General features: G+C 46.8%; 1 protein-coding gene across 1 annotated transcript in view; it reads left to right on the top strand.

Moving 5' to 3' along the window:
• The first annotated feature begins 3,460 nt into the window (after nt 1-3,460).
• Nucleotides 3,461-23,270, top strand: part of RAB26 (RAB26, member RAS oncogene family) — a 178,309-nt gene continuing 158,499 nt past the window's right edge. The window contains exon 1 of the mRNA XM_044303761.1: nt 3,461-4,788. Within this exon, the coding sequence (XP_044159696.1) occupies nt 4,615-4,788 (174 nt within the window). The 5' untranslated portion in view covers nt 3,461-4,614. The remainder of the gene's footprint in view (nt 4,789-23,270) is intronic.

The raw sequence follows: 23,270 nt of genomic DNA, 5'->3' as shown, positions 1-23,270 counted from the left end.
ACAACAGAAATAATTGATGTGCGCGCAGCTGATCACGGACACTTTCTCCAAAACAACCGTGACACGCTAATTACATGTTTACCGGCTTACCTCTGCTGTCTGCGCTATATATACTCACGTGTTCCGTTCATCTGCAGCCGACAAGACACTTCTGAGTTGAGCAAGCAAAAAACCCATCTCCCCAGGGACCGTCACCCAACTTTTCTGGGTTAATGACTGGCAAATCAGCCTAGCTTGGGGCATTCACGGGCTTGGTGAACAATGGCGAATTCAGTCTATGACTATCGCCTGTCACAGATTTGGGGTTTTCTTTGCTTTGTTCAACGGAGACAAGATGCAGACGTAAAGAAGTCCAAGGTGGTTTGACTGTCAACCCGGGGCTCAGATGGAAGCAACTAAGCAAAAGGTGAAATGGAAATGAACATTAGGCCTCTTTCACACTACCGTTTTTTGTTTCCGTTTTGCGGGCCGTTTTTTGCGCTCCGTATATGGTCCGTATACGGAACCATTTATTTCAATGGTTCCGCAAAAAAACTGGAATGTACTCCGTATGCATTCCGTTTCCGTATTTCCGTTTTTCCATTCCGTTGAAAGATAGAACACGTCCTATTATTGCCCGCAAATCACGTTCCGTGGCTCCATTCAAGTCAGTGGGTCCGCAAAAAAAAACGGAACACATACGGAAATGCATCCGTATGTCTTCCGTATCCGTTCCGTTTTTTCTGAACCATCTATTGAAAATGTTATGCCCAGCCCAATTTTTTCTATGTAATTACTGTATACGCCATACGGAAAAACGGAACGGAAACAGAAACACAACGGAAACAAAAAAACGGAACAACGGATCCGTGAAAAACGGACCGCAAAACACTGAAATAGCCATACGGTAGTGTGAAAGAAGCCTTAGTAGCCGATGACTGGAAAAAATATGTGAGCAATAAAAAAAGAAAAAAATCTGGAACATTACCACTTTTGCTCAGCAGGGGGCAGTGTTGAACCTGTCCATTTAGAATATACTGTAATAAACTGGTTTTGAGCAGAAGGGTAAAGGCACAGACTGGAAGGCATATGGAGGACCCGACGAAGAAACACTCTGCAGATTAGGCCTCATGCACACAACTGTAGGTATTTTTGGGGGAAACGCAAAATATGGATGCGGTTTGTTTACCGTCACATTTCTTTTTTGCGTACCCATTAACTTCAACGGATCCACAGGACATGTCTTATAATTTGCTGAATAGACATACAGATCCGGAAACACACAGGGCCGGTACGGCGGTACCATAGTACTAAGCTAAGGGAAATGTAACAGCAGATTTGGTATTTCTGGGGCCCCAAGGAAAGTTATGTCTTAGAGCCCCTATCACACCGCTAAGCTCCACCTAAGCCCCACCCTCAGCGCCTGGACACTTCTGGGAAGGGTCTGCATAGGCGGTATGTCTGCCTCTGGTTTTAGTCGCTTTTTTTGTTTTGTTTCATCAGCCATCCTCTTGTGGCCATAAGGGGGCCCCCTTTGCTATGGGGCCCCAAGCATTTGCTTAGTTTGCATGGTGGTAAACATCCGCCCCTGCATACGTGCGTGCGGGCCCACAAGGGAGGGTGGTGCCCCTTGGGGGTGCTGTATTACTGCGATGATGTGAATGCTTCTGTACCCCCCGTGAGATGTCTCCTGCCAGATAACGTGTCCATGATTAGGGTGCATTCACACGACCGTAGGTGGTCCGTGCCCGTACTGACTTGAATGGGTCCGCAATCCTCCAGATATGGCGCAGTGCAGAACGGAGGCACAGATCGGAAGCCCACGGAAGTGCTTTTTGGTTCGTGCCTCCGCACCCAAAAGATGGGACATGTCCTATCTTTTGCCGTATATTGCAGATTGCGGATCCACTCAATTCAATGGGTCCGCGCCGCAATACGGGATTTACACGGCCGTTGCTCGTGCATTGCAATTTGCCGTCCGCAGCACAGGCACGGACGGCTTACATTTCTTGTGAATATACCCTTACTGTTAGGACCCCAGTCTATGAGCCTGAAGCTGAGTGTTCGCCAGGTTAGGGTAGGTTCACATGTGCGCTAAACGGATCTGGCAGAGAGCAGGCTGCTGGACTTCACTGGCTCCGGCCTAGCCGGATACTACAGTTCAGCCACGGACCCCATGGACTATAATGGGCTCTGGGCGCTTTCCAGCATCACTGTCGGTTTTTGGCCTGACAATTTTTGTGCTGCCAAAAGCCGGAATTGCACTGGAAAGCGTTAGATCCCATTATAGTCAATGGTGTCCGAGAGGGGGACACTGTAGTATCCAACTAGACCGGATCCGGTGAACTCTCTGCAGACACAGCCTGTAGGATCTGTTTAACGCAAATGTGAACCTACACTAACACTACAGTATATTTACTGGATATAATCGTACAGTATGCAATTATATATAATACTGAATATAATAAAATGTTTGGTTCTGTAATACTGTAGTATGGTATAGAATACTACATATAATACTGTATAATACTACATATAATAGTATAGTATATAACACTACATATACAGCATATAAAACTCTAGCATATACTACATATAATAGTATAGAATATAATACTATATATACAGTATATAAAACTCTAGTATATAATACTATACATAATAATATAGGGGCTCATTTATCAAACTGGTGTTAAGTAGAACTGGCTTAGTTGCCAATAGCAACCAATCAGATTCCTCCTTTCATTTTCCAAAGGAGCTGTCCAAAATGAAGGGCGGAAGCTGATTGGTTGCTGTGGGCAACTAAGCCGGTTCTACTTTACACCAGTTTGATAAATGACCCCCATATACAATATATAAAACTATAGTAGGTTATACTACATATAATAGTATAATATACAAATAAAGTTCCGGATTCTGGAAAGCCGGGTGATCCTGTTGGAGTTGGAATGGAGGCCATAGTGGAGCAGATTCATGAAAACCCCTTGCCCCCCTTTTCTGCCCATAGCAACCAATCACAGCGCAGCTTTCATTTCCTATTCTGTTCTTGAATAATGAAATCTGCGCTGTGATTGGCCACCAGGGGCAACAAAGACAGGTTCTTCTAGACAGGTTGATGTCTCCCCTGAGTCTGACCCAGCTTTCCCAGGAACTGATAGAACAACTATATTTATAGTGGTTTGGGTGGATGCTCTGTCCCAGCAGCCTTTATTGTTGTCCTTCTGCCTGCACATTGATAGTGAGGGGATGACAGGAGGAGCTGAGGGAGGGACAGGGATGGAGTCACATGCATGTTTGCATTGGAAATGCTCAAGCGGCAACATCTGTCCCGACTCATTTACATAACCCCGCCTCCGCCCTACGCTCATAGGCTGAGTAGATTCCCATTCCTTCTTGTTGTCAATGCCTGCCTCCTCTGATTGGTTATTGCATCTGTCTGTCAGGACGTCGCCCCGCCCTCTTCCAAAGGCTGATACCGGTGCCTGAGAGGTGAGAGGAAGCGGCGGTCTGAGGGAGAAGCCGCTCCACAAACCATCCCGGGACCGGGGGCCAGAACCGAGCGACGTAAGGAGAAGACACTCCCCACAGGGGCCACAGGACTGCTCACTGCGGGCGCAGAGCCGGACACAGTGCTTTACTATCAGTATACATAATATTGGGGTGCAGGACTGGTTAGTGGGTGATATTATTGGGGTGCAGGACTGGTTAGTGGGTGATATTATAGGGGTGCAGGACTGGTTAGTGGGTGATATTATTGGGGTGCAGGACTGGTTAGTGGGTGATATTATTGGGGTGCAGGACTGGTTAGTGGGTGATATTATTGGGGTGACCCAGAGACTCATTAAGACCATAGTGTTTTTAGAGAGTCAGTGTTGGGGTGTTCTCCTGGGTTTTGGGGTATAGACAGTTTGGGGTGCAGGGGTGAGGAGTGGGCATATAGCATTGGGCTGCAGGATTGGTCCAATTAATATTGGGGTGCAGCAATATAGAGGGAGGTGGTTGTGAATTGGGGCAGTTTTGGGGTGCGGAGTTGCAGAGGATGATACAATATTAGGGGGCGTCTGTTAGATTTGGGGGTAGTTGGTGTATTAGGGTGCAGGTTATATAAGACTTGGGGTGCCAAACACATTGCATTATTTACAGTGCAGGACTGCGTGTGTTTGCAGGGGGTCATGTAGGTTGGGGTGACTTCCTGGGATGTGCAGAGAGCTAGGAGATATAGAGACAGCAGAGGAAAACAGACTGCAAAGATCTAAGAGACAGCCCAGAGCACCAGAATAGACATCAGCTGTCAGAGGACAGAGAGAGACAGAGCGCAGGGAGGGACAGGAGGTGAGCGGCGGAGCGCAGAGGAGTAGACAGGACAGCTGGAGGCAGGAGGACTCTTCAAGAAGAAGCCAGGACTCGCACAGACCGAAGAAAGGGTTAATCAGTGGCTGAGTTGCGACTCCTGTGACTCCCGTGATATAACACATTTTTTGGAAGCGTGGCAATTAGACAGTCCAGAGAGTGTGTGAGACTTCAATTCAGATGTCAGGGGTTGTAGTCCAGTAATCCTTGACAGCTTCCGAGACACTCAAAGGGCTCAGCGGTCCAAACCCCTCCAGCGCGACAGTGACTCCCACCGGTCACATCATGTCCAGGAAGAAGAGTCAGAAGAGTAAAGGGAGCAGCTCTCCGGCGTCCTCCAGCATCCCACCCAGCAAGGAGAACGGCAAGGTGGGCACCGAGAGCCAGAGCAATGGCATGGTCATGTCCGGGCGACCCTCCCTCAGCAACAGCGGAGAGTTCTACGACATTGCCTTTAAGGTGAGATCTTGTAGATGTTTCCGAGATTTTACAGCCTGTTAGCTCACACACGTGGTTGAGGCGTGGACAGGTCCCAAGGAGAAGTCTCAGCTTTCTTTAGGATCTGTTCTTGTTTTATACTTAAAAAATGCACCTGCAGCAACCGCAGCGGAGTACAGACAAGGCATATACCGATGTAGAGGAGGAGTCACCAGTATATCTATGGTATCTATCTATCTATCTATCTATCTATCTATCTATCTATCTATCTATCTATCTATCTCATATCTATCTCATATCTATCTATCTATCTATCTATCATCTCATATCTATCGATCTGTCTCGTTTCATTATATTCAGTTGACAAGCTCTGAACTGTATATTAAGTATATGTTCTTGGACTGCGGTGAGGGTGATAGGAGAAACGTCTTCCAGGTAGGAGACTCCTTGATGAGGTCTGGTGGATGGGATGGTGCAGTGATGGCTGTCCACCTTCGTTGTTTAGAAGAGATCAGAATGGACAAGGTGGCCGCCGAAGTCAACCTCCTTCAGCTCCAGCTCCAGTGAGTGAGCCCTCCTGAGCATGGAGAAGACCTCGTTGCCGCGCTTGTCTGCCCCCCCATAGGCAGAGAAGGTTGACTCACAGCGGAGGTCAGGGTGACTGGGCCTGTGTAAGGGTAGGAGTCGGACCCAATGTGGCGGTGGTCAGCATGCTGCTGAATACAAGCCACTGCTGTTCTCTATAGATTGCTAAAAATGTATCGTCAATCATCACTTATTGTTAACGGCCGTGCAAAACAGTGCAGCCATTGATAATTGACAATAGGCAGGAGATTGACAACCAGTCTTTAGCAATCTATAGAAAACAGCTGCGGCTTGCATAGCCACCTGCCGGCCGCCCCGTCTGGTCCTGCCCGAGTGACAGTCAATAAGAGACGTAGAGTGTCCTCCATATTTGCTCACAATGTCCATTTGGCCATCAAAATAGTCCCTTTGCTGTTGTCCAAGTAGTGATCCTCATCAGAGGAGGAAAGTGACAACCAAATGTGAGCCAGCAGTGTTCATAGTAGTTGTCACTTCCCTTCCCCTACTCCCCTTGGCGGTTCATGCAAAGATGCTAGAATGTATACAAATATACAAAGTATACCACTCGTTGCTACAAAGTATACTGCTCATTGCTACCAATATACAAGGTATACCGCTCGTTGCCACAAAGTATACCGCTCATTGCTACCAATATACAAGGTATACCGCTCGTTGCTACCAATATACAAGGCATACCGCTCATCGCTACAAAGTATACCGCTTGTTGCCACAAAGTATACCACTCGTTGCTACAAAGTATACCGCTCGTTGCTACAAAGTATACCGCTCGTTGCTACAAACATAGAAAGTATACCGCTCGTTGCTACAAAGTATACCGCTCATTGCTACCAATATACAAGGTATACCGCTCATCGCTACAAAGTATACCGCTCGTTGCCACAAAGTATACCGCTCGTTGCCACAAAGTATACCGCTCGTTGCCACAAAGTATACCGCTCGTTGCCACAAAGTATACCGCTCGTTGCCACAAAGTATACCGCTCGTTGCCACAAAGTATACCGCGCGTTGCTACAAAGTATACCGCTACCGCTCGTTGCCACAAAGTATACCGCTCGTTGCCACAAAGTATACCGCTCGTTGCCACAAAGTATACCGCTCGTTGCTACAAAGTATACCGCTCGTTGCCACAAAGTATACCGCTCGTTGCTACAAAGTATACCGCTCGTTGCTACAAAGTATACCGCTCGTTGCTACAAAGTATACCGCTACCGCTCGTTGCCACAAAGTATACCGCTCGTTGCCACAAAGTATACCGCTCGTTGCTACAAACATACAAAGTATACCGCTCATTGCTACCAATATACAAAGTATACCGCTCATTGCTACCAATATACAAAGTATACCGCTAATTGCTACAAATATACAAAGTATTTCACCTCTTCCCAAACTGACAGTAGTCATCCGTTTTTTTGGGGGGCAGATAGACCCCATGGTGACCTGTGAAGGGTTAACCCGATTCGTTAAGAGGAGGCTAATGTCCCTTGTGTCAGACGCATTCGGCTGAATTATCCGGATTGACGAATCGTTTCTTCGTAGACGCTGCCTCCATAGATCCGATACGGCCTTTACCTCACGCCGTAGAATTAACCGCTGATATCGCCAGCGCCTGCATTTTGCCTCTTGACGCTGAAGTGGGGCCGAGGACCCTTTCATGTCCCGTGGAGTTTTTTTTTTTTTTTTCCACGTACATTTGTCAGAGATGGGAAGACTTATCGCTGTCGCTATCTGAAAAAAGAGCTTTTTCTGGAACATTAAACGCTGTTGGGATTTAAGAAAAAAAAGAAAAGAAGAGCGAGACGATTCTGTGAATACAAAGTAGTTTCCTCGTTGAATGATGGGAAGAAAATCATTTCAGATGGAAATCTCATTATTTTATGAGCCCGTCAGGAACAGCCGTTACTGGTCCCAGTGGCCCGTCGAAAAAAAAAAAGTTTTGTTGTATTTTTAATGGGAACCTTATAAAGTTCTGCACAGAAGCCGATAGATCAGTTACAGAGCGGTGGATATCTTATTATGAGGCGTTTCCGTAGTCACAGGGGAGATTTATCAGCATCGCCCCCGCCGGGCGACAACTAGTACAACTTCCAAAGAGGTTGTCAGTCAGCTTTGTCCCATGCAACAATGAACCTCAGAGGTGACGTTCATACCCCCTTCCTGTCTGCCATGTGCCAGAAGGAAGAAGACTCTCTCTAGGGCTATGTGTAGCTAGCCACTTTGTAAGTCAATGTCCGACCCATTAAAGGGGATTTCCAGTTCCTATAATGACCCCTAGAATGCCCGGGCCCCTCGTTAGAGCATACTTACCTGCTCCCTGTCCCTTCGGATCCCTGCACGGCCACTGTTGCATCTCCTTATTGCTCGGATCAAAACATCCAGCGATGGGGGTGGGTAGCCAATAGCGGGCCGCCACGGTGACCAGCCTCCCTAGCGTCACCCGGGAGGCTGGTGACCATTTCGGCCTGCTATTGGCTGCTCCCCTTCCTCCCCCCGTCGTTTTGATGTTTTGATCTGCACAACGGGGAGATGCAGCAGCGGCCGTGCAGGGATCCGGAGTAACGCGAGTATCATCTGTAGGAGGGGCCCGGGCATTCTGGGGGTCATTATAGGGATTGGGTAACCCCTTTGAAGAGCCTTGAGACATGACTAGGGATATCAGCCAACCTAGAGACCCCACAGCTGTAGTACAGAGCAGGGTACTACTTGGCTGGAGGCACTAATGTGCTACTTTCTGAGAATACTCCAGATCCAGTGTCTCCGCCGGTGTTTCCATGTCCTGTATATCCCAGAGCCCTCTGTCGTTCTGGCGGTATTGCTCTTATGTTTCCTCGCTTCCAGCCCTGACTCGCTAATCCCAAATTATTATAACTGTGGTGTAGCTGTGTCCGGGGCGCGCATATAACAGACAAGCTGCCAGGTCACTAATATTTAGCAATATCTGATGCACTTTAAGAGGTCGTGCCAAGAAAAATATTCAACATTTTTCAAACCAGCCCCTGGATCTAAATACTTTTATAATTGCATGTAATTAAAAATTTTGCATAGCCAGGGAGTTATTCAATAAAATGTATCTGTATAGCGCCACCTGCTGTTTGTTCCATTTTTTATTTTTTTTCGTCCACCTCATTTAGGTGATCGCACACGCTCAGTTTAAATCGTCTGTTAAAAGCTGTGGCCTTGTCAGGGAAAGAGCTACAGCAGAAAAGACATGTACGAAGGACACGGCCACTGAGCTGGGATAGCTAGAAAGCTGCAACAGAAAGGACATCCCCCACCCCCTCCCCCCAGAGCTGTGATAGGGAGAAAGCTGCAGTAGAAAGAACACACCTCCTTAGCTGTGATATGGAGTGAGCTGCCGTAGACAGGACACACCCCCTGAGCTGTGATAGGGAGTGAAGTGCCGTAGACAGGACACACCCCCTGAGCTGTGATAGGGAGTGAGCTGCCGTAGACAGGACACACCCCGTGAGCTGTGATAGGGAGTGAGCTGTCGTAGAAAGAATATGCCTCCTGAGAAAGGACACACCCCCTGAGCTGTGATAGGGAGAGAACTGCAGTAGACAGGACACCCCCCCTGAGCTGTGATAGGGAGAGAACTGCAGAGGACTTGGAGCAATGAATGTGGAGATCTCTAGATCCATGTGAGGTACAGGGCTGGTACTAGCTTTGTTAGAAAGAGGTTGTCATGTACTATATGATGTCTGATTTTCATTTTCTACATCAATCATGGCACAGCCCTTTAAGGGTCCATTCACACGTCCGTATGTGTTTTGCGGATCCGCAAAACACGGACATCGCCAATGTGCGTTCGGCATTTTGCGGACCGCACATGGCCGGCACTCTTATAGAAAATGCCTTTTCTTGTGCGCAATTGCGGACAAGAATAGGACATGTTCTATTTTTTTGCGGAACGGAAGTGTGGACGGCAAATGCGGACAGCACATTCCGGCCCCATTGAAAATGAATGGGTCCGCACCTGTTCCGCAAAATTGTGGAACGGATGCGGACCCGTTTGGCGGACATGTGAATGGACCCTTATAGCGACTTCTCAGACCATGAACCTCGGATCATGTGGCCTGTGCTTGCGCAGGGTGTGGGCCCTGATTCAGCATTTCATACCCGTTTTCCAGCAGCACGGTGAAAGGTGTGGTCGTCTCTTATGTAAGTTCTAGTAAGGACCGATTTGAATGTCCAAAAATCAGTGCTATGGGGTAGGCTCTGGCTGGTAGGGCCTTCCTTACCCTCTGCTGTGGGATATAGCCCCATCAGACCTGCCAGGGCTAGGAGGGGGGGCAGAGTCCATAATTATGGGAATGGGGCACTGGTAACCAGTTCTGGTTAGGTTATTTAAGGACCGGCACCAGGAGGACTTCATTTTCGCATCACATTATACACTGTTCGTTTCCATGGTTACAGACCACCCTGCAATCCATCAGTGGTGGTCGTGCTTGAAACGAGCAATGTGATGGGAAAATGAATCCAGCCAGCAAAGGAAGTAATATGGACAATCACAATACATTAGTAAGTGCCTTGTATTAACTTTCTCTACATGATAAATGCCACTTACTGAAGTGAGACTCCGTCTGGAATCCCTAGTGAGTGTAGGACGCGGCTCTTTCTGAGATTTTTTAGCCCATGCTTCACTTTAGGGCCTCTTTAAGAGACTCTGTCTTGTAATCATTTGCTGTGAATCATCCAGAAGATTCACGTCTCTCCCCATCTCTCCTGATGACTCTTTACGCGCGGCCGTGAGCTTTCATCTTTCTTCTCCCTTCAGTCGTTCACGTGATTGGATGTCGGTAATTACAGCGACCTGGGTTTAATTATCATCGCGTTCACTACATCCGAGGAGATGGCAGACTATGAGACGTGTCACAGATCTCCCCTTATGCAGAACGCAAGAGAGGACCCCAAAAAGGGGGCATCTTGTGTGTAGGGTACTGAACGCCTCATATAGTACTGAACGCCTCCCACAATCTCGTTGCAAGGGGGCATCTGAAGGGTTAAAAGTCTGTGATCGGAGTTGCTGTGTAAAACAGTAGCTCAGCTCCTGAGACGGTGCATGTATGGCGGATATCTGGAAGGGGTTAAAGAGGAGCTGTCCCCTCTCCTGACATGTCTGCTTTAGTGACAATTCTGGAGCATCTATTCTTATGACTCAATGTTGGGCTGTTCCTCTATTATTCCTACTTGAAAATGTATGAATCAGGTGAGGCTAGGGCTACACGGTGACATGTGTAGCGTGGCAATTAGTTGCGCCATATATACGGTATAACTACATTGCGACAAGTGTCGCACCAAAGTCATGCACAGTTTTTATAATGGTAGTCAATGGTGTCGCACTTTGACATGCTGCGACTCGACAGTTGCATATGTTGCAGTGCGACACCATTGACTACCATTATAAAACTTGTTGCGCGACAACTGTTGCCATGTTGCCCTAGCCTAAAGGTTCAGAAGGGCGTTACCAGCTGGGGGGGGTTGTTTTTGCACAGTTTGACACTATACAATCAGTGCTGCCAGGCTCATGCACACGACCATATGTATTTTGCAGTCCGCAAAAAACGGATCCGCAAACTATACGGATGACGTCCGTGTGCATTCCGTATTTTGCGGAACGAAGCAGCTGGCCCCTAATAGAACAGTCCTAACCATGTCCATAATGCGGACAATAATAGGACATGTTCTATCTGTTTGCGGAACGGAAATACGGAAACGGAATGCACACGGGGTACCTTCTGTTTTTTTTTGCGGACCCATTGAAATGAATGGTTCCGCATACTGTCTGCAACAAAAAAAACGGAATGGACACGGGAAGAAAATACGTTCGTGTGTATGAGCCCTTAGGCTGTGCAGGGACACGCCCCCAACTGGTAACACCCAGCTGGACCTTTATTGGACTGCTAGCAATTACTGTAAGGACTCATACGCACGAACATATTTTTTGCCCGTGTCCGTTCAGTTTTTTTTTTGCGGACCATATGCGGAACCATTCATTTAAAAAAACGGAAATGTCTCTGTGTGCATTCTGTATCCGTAAGTACGTTCCACCAAAAAATAGATAATTTCCTCTTTTTGTCCGTTTTGCGGACAAGGACAGGCATTGTTACAATGGATCCGCCAAAAAAAACAGATGTAACATGGACGTCACGCGGTGATGGGTGCATATAGGGTCTTATAGGGACACATTGTCCTGTATTTATGCTGCACATTTATCCTTTACTAAGGGAGCAAGAGATTATGCGTCAGCGCCTAATGGCCTTCATTGGGCCTCAGCGCATATTTCATGGGAGTCCCCAATCCGAAGGACAATTTATTCCGTGGACGATCCGTTTCAGACTCAGTTGCAGCCGCGCATCGATTAATTTACCAAAGCAAATGAATGAGGTCAAGTGCAGCTTTCCTCCCATGTGTCTGCATGAGAGATGTTGTTGTAGGAGTTTAGCATTGGGTTTATGGATGCATGACGGATGAGACAGCCGCCCGCGGAAGGAACGGTGCGCACCGCTCGGTGTCAGGGGCTTCATTTATCATATTGCACCTATGTGATCCCCATCAGCATAGAATTTATATGAAGAACTGTGGGTGCAGGAACGGGAGCCGGACAGTGGAAATCCTCCGGTAAGTGCACTTACCCCAAATAGAGCTGCTTACATAGAGGTTGCCTCAGTCCTCCACCACCGCCCCCTTTGGGGGTGAATCTGTAATGTACATAGAAAGTTACAGCACTTAAAGGGGTCCCATGAACTAGACATAATAATATAATGGCCTGTGCTTAGGACTGTCCTCCAGGAATCCGCATAATAATAATAATAATTTATTGTGATCAGCACAATCAATGGGGCAAATACTTTGTACTCAAATACACCAGATGATATCCAGAACCGCCATGTGCAGCACGGAGATAGACAGGCTGGAGGGGACTTCATTAGGTCCTGGTAGGTTGTCACAGGTATGTGGAGCCATGCTGACGGCAGTGCATCCTACAGCTGCTGGAGGGGGTGTGGGGGGGGGGGGATCCATAGAGCGACCACGACCATCGAGGTGGTCCCACATCGGCTCAACTGGATTCAAGTCTGGGGAATTAGGGGGCCAGGGTCGTACTTGGAAGTCTTGGTCATGCTCTTCAGGGCATTTCTACTTATGCGACATGCCGCATTGTCTTGCTGGAAGATCTCATCCGCCCCAGGGGCATGTATGGGTGTACGTGATCTGCAAGGAGGGATTCAGTTAGAGTGCCTTCCACGTGGACGAGTGGCCCAGAGGATGCCAGGAAAACCTTCCCCGGACCATAACGCTGCCACCACCATCTTGTGTTCCTCCAGCAATGGCTGCAGAGTGTTTCTTCTCTGATGTTTCTCACCTGACGCCAACGTCCACCCGTTCCATGAAGCAGAAGACGTGACTCATCGGAGAAGACAACCCTCCGTCCTATTCCGATACTGCCACGGAGAGTGAAGCATTTTGTGTCGATGCAGCTTCATCAGCAGAGGAGCAGTGAGCGTCCGTCTGCTCCGGAGCCCCATACACAGCAGGGTTCTCTGAACTGTAGTGTTCAGTGGTCAACAACTAGCCATTATGAGATTACAACTCCCAGCATGTTTCAGAGCATGCTGGGAGTTGTATTGTTAAGACAGCTGTAGAGTCCCAGATTGGGAAATCAACGAAGGACGCCAATAATTCTGCCAGCAGCATGGAGTTTTGCCAGTGCCAACTGCAGGGGCAGAGATAGTTGATTGGTCAGGGTGATTTTAGGGCCTTCAGACAGGTGATCCCCAACTTTCTGGGGTTTTATGGCAATTTTAAAGGGGTTGTCCCATCTAGACCATTATGTCATATCAATCGGGTACAGTAGACATGGGTCCTACCTATGGGACCAGCTCCTATCTTAAAAACAGGTGTCCAACGCATGCGCAGCGTCCTCTCCATTTATTGTTATTGGACTTCCAAAAATAGCCAAGAACACCTTGCATGGGTGGACACTCCTCCATTCTCTGCTATGGGTCTACCGAAAATAGCTATGGACATCTTGCATGCGTGGACAGCCCTCCATTCTCTGCTATGGGTCTTCCGAAAACAACGGAGCCAGCTCTCATCTATTTTCAGAAGTCCCATAGCAGTGAATAGAGAAAGCAATGCATGTGCGTCATGCTCTTCATTCACATCGGAGCCCCGTTCTTAAGATAGGAGCGGGTCCCAGAGGTGGGACCTGCACCTCTCGGACATTTATAGCATATCCTATCCATATCTGATTGTTGACTCCTGAAATGGCCTGTGTGTGGGGGTCACATAGACTACGCAGGGGGTCTTTACACCTGTCTGGACCATAGACGTCTCGCTCGGTGGGATGCTGCTCATGGTTTAATGTACTAAGTGGTTAATGGACGAGGAAATGCAGTGTAATTAAAGGCTTTCAGCAAGCGGATCCATATGAAAGTTCTGCTAATGTGGGGCTTGTGACTTTAGATAAATGCACAGGTAGCCGTATCATTCATCTACAGCTGGCGTGGGCACCACGGGGGAGCGGGTGGGAGTTACCACTGTCAAGAATGTCGGACTAACCACGCTTTTACAGAAATGTAAAGTAGATGTATAGACTGCAGCGTTCATATAGAAGGTCATTATATACATGCCATTCGCACATGAAGGACTGCACCAATACAGCCACCCATTGCTAGGGGGTCACTACAGAGGGCGCGATGGAACCTAATGAACACATCTAGGTGCATTGCTGCCAATCCAGGGGTCAAAGGAGTCAGGCAGAAGATCCATCCCACCCTGTCCAACACCCACGACCCACACCGACCAGCTGTTTGAGGAGGCCTCCTCGCAGCTTAGCAAGCACAGCACCATACATTGTATACTGGCAGCGCTTGGCATTGCAGCTCATTCTTATTGACTTGAACGAGACTGAGCTGTACCTAGGCCATGTGACCAATGAACGCAACGAGGTTGCAGCACCATGGCCTCTTCAAGCAGCTGCCCTCACCATCAGATACTGACGACTTATATTAGCTCATCAGTTTTAATCGCTCAGAAAACCCCTTTTAAACAGTTAATCTGAGGAGCATCATCACCCTACGAATGAACGCGTCGGAGACCTTCACAAAACGTGGACCAGCGGTGGCAATCAAGAATTTGGAAGCTCCACTTGGATGTTGATCTGGTCGGGTTCAGTCTGAGCCCTCCTCGTGCTGCCCTAATTGGCTCCTAGTAGCACTAGAGACACTGTGTTATTTGTAACTCCTTAGGACTACTGTGTTTCGTGACACGTTCCAAGAAGATAAATTCACGGCTCTGGCTGATTGACACGACTCCTCGCTCGCTCTCCATATGCAGAAATAAGGATGGCACAGTCGTAACAAGCCTGAGTCATCTCTGATGGTGTCAAGTCATCTAATCTTGCTGATGCAGGGAACATACAGTTCTCCGAGCCTGCATCCTATATGTTTGTAAATCAATTCACGGCAATATTGTTGTGGGGATAACCTCCATCATTGAGCACCGAAGAGAACAATATACTTAGGAGAGTGCCAGCCATCAATTGTATATAATGCATCCTATATGGACTCCTTTAAAGTGATCTTTACATCTGGTAGTGATTACCTTGAGTTAAAACAATGGCACAGAGATTCAGTCTGCAGTCATCATTCCTTTATATATTTTCACACGTCCGGATATGCAGTTTGCAAACTGCTGTTACTTTCATGCTTTCCTTATGTGACACTGTATGTGAGACCTGTGTGTCCAGGATGTTGCTGCCTTCATTAGCTCTCATTTTCAAATGAGCTGTTTCTAAATGCATGTGAATTTTATTCTTATATTCATTCCCTCAGTAATTAGAGGCATGAAGTATGTTCTGTCTTAAAGGGGTTGCCTTATATCTGTAACACTTTTCCTACTTTGAACGAGCCCCCTTCTTGGTCAATACACAATAGGTGACATTTATTAAGCTTTATGTTAGTTTTCCGGTGTAAAAATGTTGCACATTTTGGTTCAAGTCCCATTTTGCACCCAAAGTTGTGACCCTTTTCTTCCCTTCCATTTTTTTAAAAAGTGGGTGAGGAAGGAGTGAGGAACGGATGTGACTTTTTCAGGCTGACACATTTAATACTGTGTGCCGGAAAAGTGTTGCACATTGCATGAAGTCTACTACAGTATCAGTGAGGCAGTCTGTGCCCACCGCCGCTCGTTTCCTCCCGGTGGACACAGCTACCCCTTTGCTTACCCACCCCAAGGCTCCAGCTTTCCAGTGGCGGAGCCCCATAGGCGTCCATCTTCCGCTGCCTGCCGGGCCTAGGCACCAGGGTAGCAATGTTCTCTTCTTCAAACAGGCTAAGGCCTGCTTCCTGCGAGCATTGCCTCTCATTGCCCATAAGGCTCACATACTCTCTCTGGCTCTTAAAGGGAGAGCATGCACGTGCCTTGTTCTTCCCCAGCGTATGGCTGACCAACCTGGGGTATTTAAAGAGGACCTTTCATCGGTCCAAACATTGTGAACTAAGTATCATGACATATACAGCGGCGCCCGGGGATCTCACTGCACTTACTATTATCCCTGGGCGCCGCTCCGTTCTCCCTTTATGTCCTCCGGTATGTTCGGGGACTTGGTTATAGTAGGCAGAGACTTAGGGGACTTGGTTATAGTAGGCAGAGACTTAGGGGACTTGGTTATAGTAGGCGGAGACTTAGGACTCTTGGTTATAGTAGGCGGAGTCTGCCTTTGTTCTGCTGGGCGTCTCCTTCTCATAGGCTGCAGCGCTGGCCAATCGCAGCACATAGCTCACAGCCTGGGAGGTTTTTTCTCCCAGGCTGTGAGCTCTGCGCTGCAGACTACGCAGGGGGTCTTTACACCTGTCTGGACCATAGACGTCTCGCTCGGTGGGATGCTGCTCATGGTTTAATGTACTAAGTGGTTAATGGACGAGGAAATGCAGTGTAATTAAAGGCTTTCAGCAAGCGGATCCATATGAAAGTTCTGCTAATGTGGGGCTTGTGACTTTAGATAAATGCACAGGTAAGTATCATGACATATACAGCGGCGCCCGGGGATCTCACTGCACTTACTATTATCCCTGGGCGCCGCTCCGTTCTCCCTTTATGTCCTCCGGTATGTTCGGGGACTTGGTTATAGTAGGCAGAGACTTAGGGGACTTGGTTATAGTAGGCAGAGACTTAGGGGACTTGGTTATAGTAGGCGGAGACTTAGGACTCTTGGTTATAGTAGGCGGAGTCTGCCTTTGTTCTGCTGGGCGTCTCCTTCTCATAGGCTGCAGCGCTGGCCAATCGTAGCACATAGCTCACAGCCTGGGAGTTTTTTTCTCCCAGGCTGTGAGCTCTGCGCTGCAATTGGCCAGCACTACAGCCTAGGAGAAGGAGACGCCCAGCAGAACAAGGGCAGACTCCGCCTACTATAACCAAGTCCCCGAACATACCGGAGGACATAACGGGAGAACGGAGCGGCGCCCAGGGATAATAGTAAGTGCAGTGAGATCCCCGGGCGCCGCTGTATATGTCATGATACTTAGTTCACAATGTTTGGACCGATGAAAGGTCCTCTTTTAAGGCACCTTCTTCTGTGGAAGGTTCTAGTACTCCAGTTTCCAGTTTTGCCTGATCCCAGCAGTGTCTCTTGACCCCCTTGGCTCAGCCATCTCTTGAACAGAGACTTCTCCAAGAGGTGGCAGCCTGGTGGTTCCCCTGCAGCGGAGTCCAGGTTTATGTAAGGGATCAGATAGATATTGATGACCGGCTTTGGGACAGGTGTCTGAACATGTGGCGCCGTATTAAAGATCTAAGTAGCTCCACATGAAGTTCCTACTTTTAAATTCTCAAGCCATAATGAACAGAAACTCCCACCTGATTCAGACTGACCTTCAGAAACCCTGCTCGATACCTTTATTCTACTGCCTTGTAATGGAGCCGTCACTCATCTCTCCTGGAAGTGTGAGCTCTGCACCCCACCTCGGGGAACACGCAGATCCTGATGCACTAAACCAAAGCCTGCAGTTCTCCTGCCGTTCACTCTTTACGAATGATCATTTAGTTGCTTGTAGTTTTATAATGATTCTGTCCTTTGCTGTAATAAAAATCACCTTTCATACACTGATTTTCCTGTAGTGTAAAGCATGGAGGATTGATAAAGCAGCCGCCTGAACCTCTGATGAAACAGGAATTGAATTTTGGACCAGACTCCAATAGACACTGCAGCTGAGCTGGAGTCACTGATTACAGCTGTGCCCTAATGGAGCAGAGCTGAGTTTTCCTGGAACGGTCTATACTTATAACAAATCAGTGGGGGTCCAACACCCGGCACACTTATTAATCAGCTATTTCAGCTGTCGACACAAGAAACAATAAATGAAAGGCTGCCCGAACCACAGAGCTCCAGGCTAAAAAAAATATCAAGGAGCCATTGGCTTCTAACCTGAAAAATTTAGGAGCCAAATGAAATTTTTAGTCGCCAAATTTAAAATACATATTTTTAGCTGGGATTTTCTAAGCTACATGCTATGCAGTTAAAGGGGGTTGTGCACTCATTTCCATGACCTGTCAGACTAGCCAGATTCACGTTGGTAATCCCTAGGTGCTGGGTCCTGTCTCATTCGCTTCCGCTGCTTGTCTTGGGTTTCTCCATTAAAACGTTTGGCAGCAGTGGCCTCAAGACAATCACTGGCCACAGTGTGAGGGCCGGATCTTCACCCAGCAGACGTCTGCTGGATGAAAGCAGAGCAGAGGGTCTAGGCGCAAATGGCGACAAGACAACAAAGTCTTGTCGCCATTTTGCAATTCTAAATCGCATTGGCGACCATTTTGGTCGCCATCTGGAGCACTGAACTAGCTCACAGGTGGGGTGCTGAGTGTTGGATCACCACTGATCTGACATGGACCTATCCTGATGATAGACCGTCAATGTCTAAATACCGGAAAATCCCTTTAAATTATAAAGTTGTATTTTTTATGGCCCCCCATTTTGGGCTACATATAACTAGTTGATTTACCTTTTTAACGCTTTTAGGCCTCTTTCTGGCCTTTTAAGTGTTTTGCGGTCCGTTTTTCACCGATCCGTTGTTCCATTTTTTGTTTCTGTTGTGTTTCCGTTTCTGTTCCGTTTTTCTGTATGGCATATACAGTAATTACATAGAAAAAATTGGGCTGGACATAAAATTTTCAATAGATGGCTCTGCAGAAACGGAACAGATGCGGAAGACATACGGATGCATTTCCGTATGTGTTCCGTTTTTTTTGCGGACCCGTTGACTTGAATGGAGCCACGGAACGTGATTTACAGGCAATAATAGGACATGTTCTGGCTTTCAACGGAACGGAAATACGGACACGGAATGCACACGGAGTACATTCCGTTTTTTTTTTTTTTTGCGGAACCATTTAAATGAATGGTTCTGTATACGGAATGCAAAAAACGGCCCGTAAACGGAAAAAAAAAAACGGTCGTGTGAAAAAGGCCACTATTTTCAGTATTCATGGTAGTCTACTGCTGGTTTTGGCTGTAATTGTCCCTTGGACCATGCCATGTATGGATCCATAGGAAGTACATCACAACCTAAAGGGTGCCATGCTCTGCCGAGCGCATCTGACCATTTGTTTTAGCACCCGGATCCCTGGCTATGACATATCAGAAGTCTTATGTAACAATAAGTATGCTTTAAAGGTGCTTTCAGGAACTTTACTATTCTTATTTTACTGTTTTACTATTGGTATTTCATTATATACAAATAGCTGTTTTTAGGAGCTGCTGTGCCCAAACCGGGCACCAGCACTAGACAGCTCTGTACACTTTGCAGTGCTCCTGCGCCCATTCACATCAGCCAGCCAGGGCCACTACAAAGTGTACAGAGCTGTGTAGTGCTGGTGCTTGTCCTGGTGCAGAAGCTCTTAAAAACAGCTTATCAATGGGGTGTCAGGAGTCCCTGGTGGCCTGTTACTGATAACCTATCCTGAGGATAAGCCATTAAAGGGTTTCTACCACTTCGTTTTCACATAATTAGCTTTCAGACACTAGCGATCGCTAGTGTCTGCTCTGCCAAACAATCCTAATATAATAGCTTTTGGGGCAGCCGTTTCGCAAAAAAAAGAACTTATATTGATATGCTAATGACCCTCTGGGTGCTATGGGGGCGTCATTAGCACCTAGAGGATCGGTCTACCTTCACAAGATGCCGCCGCCCAGCACGTCCCTCCAGCCCGCCCATCTCCTTTGGAATGCGATCAAGCGAACGACTTCTCGCGCATGCGCCGTGCGCGTCTGTATTCGACGCATGCGCAGTGAATGTCCGACCGGTTCCCTGCTCAGACATCTCCACTGCGCCTGCGCCGATGAGGTCATAGTGCTCCATCGGCGCAGGCGCAGTGGAGATGTCTGAGCAGGGAAGCGGTCGGACATTCACTGCGCATGCGCCGAATACAGACGCGCACGGCGCATGCGCGAGAAGTCGTCCGCTTGATCGCATTCCGAAGGAGATGGGCAGGCTGGAGGGACGCGCTGGGCGGCGGCATCTTGTGAAGGTAGACCGATCCTCTAGGTGCTAATGACGCCCCCATAGCACCTAGAGGGTCATTAGCATATCAATATCAGTTCTTTTTTTTGCGAAACGGCTGCCCCAAAACCTATTATAGCAGGATAGTGTGGCAGAGCAGACACTAGCGGATCGCTAGTGTCTGACACCTAATTATGTGAAAAGGAAGTGGTAGAAACCCTTTAATTATAACTTTCCATGGTAAGATCATGAACATGTTTAACCACTTCAGCCCCGCTAGGTGAAACCCCCTTCATGACCAGAGCACTTTTTACACTTCGGCACTACACTCCTTTCACCGTTTATCGCTCGGTCATGCAACTTACCACCCAAATGAATTTTACCTCCTTTTCTTCTCACTAATAGAGCTTTCATTTGGTGGTATTTCATTGCTGCTGGCATTTTTACTTTTTTTGTTATTAATCAAAATGTAACGATTTTTTTGCAAAAAAATGACATTTTTCACTTTCAGCTGTAAAATTTTGCAAAAAAAACGACATCCATATATAAATTTTTCGCCAAATTTATTGTTCTACATGTCTTTGATAAAAAAAAAATGTTTGGGCAAAAAAAAAATGGTTTGGGTAAAAGTTATAGCATTTACAAACTATGGTACAAAAATGTGAATTTCCGCTTTTTGAATCAGCTCTGACTTTCTGAGCACCTGTCATGTTTCCTGAGGTTCTACAATGCCCAAACAGTAGAAAAACCCCACAAATGACCCCATTTCGGAAAGTAGACACCCTAAGGTATTCGCTGATGGGCATAGTGAGTTCATAGAACTTTTTATTTTTTGTCACAAGTTAGCGGAAAATGATGATGATTTTTATTTTATTTATTTTTCTTACAAAGTCTCATATTCCACTAACTTGCGACAAAAAATAAAAAATTCTAGGAACTCACCATGCCCCTCACAGAATACCTTGGGGTGTCTTCTTTCCAAAATGGGGTCACTTGTGGCGTAGTTATACTGCCCTGGCAATTTAGGGGCCCAAATGTGTGAGAAGAACTTTGCAATCAAAATGTGTAAAAAATGACCGGTGAAATCCAAAAGGTGCACTTTGGAATATGCGCCCCTTTGCCCACCTTGGCAGCAAAAAAGTGTGACACATCTGGTATCGCCGTACTCAGGAGAAGTTGGGGAATGTGTTTTGGGGTGTCATTTTACATATACCCATGCTGGGTGAGAGAAATATCTTGGTCAAATGCCAACTTTGTATAAAAAAATGGGAAAAGTTGTCTTTTGCCAAGATATTTCTCTCATCCAGCATGGGTATATGTAAAATGACACCCCAAAACACATTCCCCAACTTCTCCTGAGTACGGCGATACCAGATGTGTGACACTTTTTTGCAGCCAAGGTGGGCAAAGGGGCACATATTCCAAAGTGCACCTTTCAGATTTCGCAGGCCATTTTTTACACATTTTGATTGCAAGGTACTTCTCACACATTTGGGCCCCTAAATTGCCAGGGCAGTATAACTACGCCACAAGTGACCCCATTTTGGAAAGAAGACACCCCAAGGTATTCCGTGAGGGGCATGGCGAGTTCCTAGAATTTTTTATTTTTTGTCACAAGTTAGCGGAAAATGATGATTTTTTTTTTTTTCTCTTTTTTCCTTACAAAGTCTCATATTCCACTAACTTGCGACAAAAAATAAAAAATTCTAGGAACTCGCCATGCCCCTCACGGAATACCTTGGGGTGTCTTCTTTCCAAAATGGGGTCACTTGTGGCGTAGTTATACTGCCCTGGCAATTTAGGGGCCCAAATGTGTAAGAAGTACCTTGCAATCAAAATGTGTAAAAAATGGCCTGCGAAATCCGAAAGGTGCCCCTTTGCCCACCTTGGCTGCAAAAAAGTGTCACACATGTGGTATCGCCGTACTCAGGAGAAGTTGGGCAATGTGTTTTGGGGGGTCATTTTACATATACCCATGCTGGGTGAGAGAAATATCTTGGCAAAAGACAACTTTTCCCATTTTTTTATACAAAGTTGGCATTTGACCAAGATATTTCTCTCACCCAGCATGGGTATATGTAAAATGACACCCCAAAACACATTCCCCAACTTCTCCTGAGTACGGCGATACCAGATGTGTCACACTTTTTTGCTGCCAAGGTGGGCAAAGGGGCACATATTCCAAAGTGCACCTTTCGGATTTTGCAGGGCATTTTTTACACATTTTGATTGCAAAGTTCTTCTCACACATTTGGGCCCCTAAATTGCCAGGGCAGTATAACTACCCCACAAGTGACCCCATTTTGGAAAGAAGACACCCCAAGGTATTCCGTGAGGGGCATGGCGAGTTCCTAGAATTTTTTATTTTTTGTCGCAAGTTAGTGGAATATGAGACTTTGTAAGGAAAAAAGAAAAAAAAAGAAAAATCATCATTTTCCGCTAAATTGTGACAAAAAATAAAAAATTCTAGGAACTCGCCGTGCCCCCCACGGAATACCTTGGGGTGTCTTCTTTCCAAAATGGGGTCACTTGTGGCGTAGTTATACTGCCCTGGCAATTTAGGGGCCCAAATGTGTAAGAAGTACCTTGCAATCAAAATGTGTAAAAAATGGCCTGCGAAATCCGAAAGGTGCCCCTTTGCCCACCTTGGCTGCAAAAAAGTGTCACACATGTGGTATCGCCGTACTCAGGAGAAGTTGGGCAATGTGTTTTGGGGGGTCATTTTACATATACCCATGCTGGGTGAGAGAAATATCTTGGCAAAAGACAACTTTTCCCATTTTTTTATACAAAGTTGGCATTTGACCAAGATATTTTTCTCACCCAGCATGGGTATATGTAAAATGACACCCCAAAACACATTCCCCAACTTCTCCTGAGTACGGCGATACCAGATGTGTCACACTTTTTTGCAGCCTAGATGCGCAAAGGGGCCCAAATTCCTTTTAGGAGGGCATTTTTAGACATTTGGATCCCAGACTTCTTCTCACACTTTCGGGCCCCTAAAAAGCCAGGGCAGTATAAATACCCCACATGTGACCCCACTTTGGAAAGAAGACACCCCAAGGTATTCAATGAGGGGCATGGCGAGTTCCTAGAATTTTTTTTTTTTTGCATAAGTTAGCGGATATTGATTTTTTTTTTGTTTTTTTCTCACAAAGTCTCACTTTCCGCTAACTTAGGACAAAAATTTCAATCTTTCATGGACTCAATATGCCCCTCACGGAATACCTTGGGGTGTCTTCTTTCCGAAATGGGGTCACATGTGGGGTATTTATACTGCCCTGGCTTTTTAGGGGCCCTAAAGCGTGAGAAGAAGTCTGGAATATAAATGTCTAAAAATGTTTACGCATTTGGATTCCGTGAGGGGTATGGTGCGTCCATGTGAGATTTTATTTTTTG

This window comes from Bufo gargarizans, chromosome 8 (assembly GCF_014858855.1).
Source record: "Bufo gargarizans isolate SCDJY-AF-19 chromosome 8, ASM1485885v1, whole genome shotgun sequence".
NCBI classification, from domain to species: Eukaryota; Metazoa; Chordata; class Amphibia; order Anura; family Bufonidae; genus Bufo; species Bufo gargarizans.
Note: the sequence above shows the minus strand (reverse complement) of the source record. Positions and strands in the feature narration are given on the sequence as shown.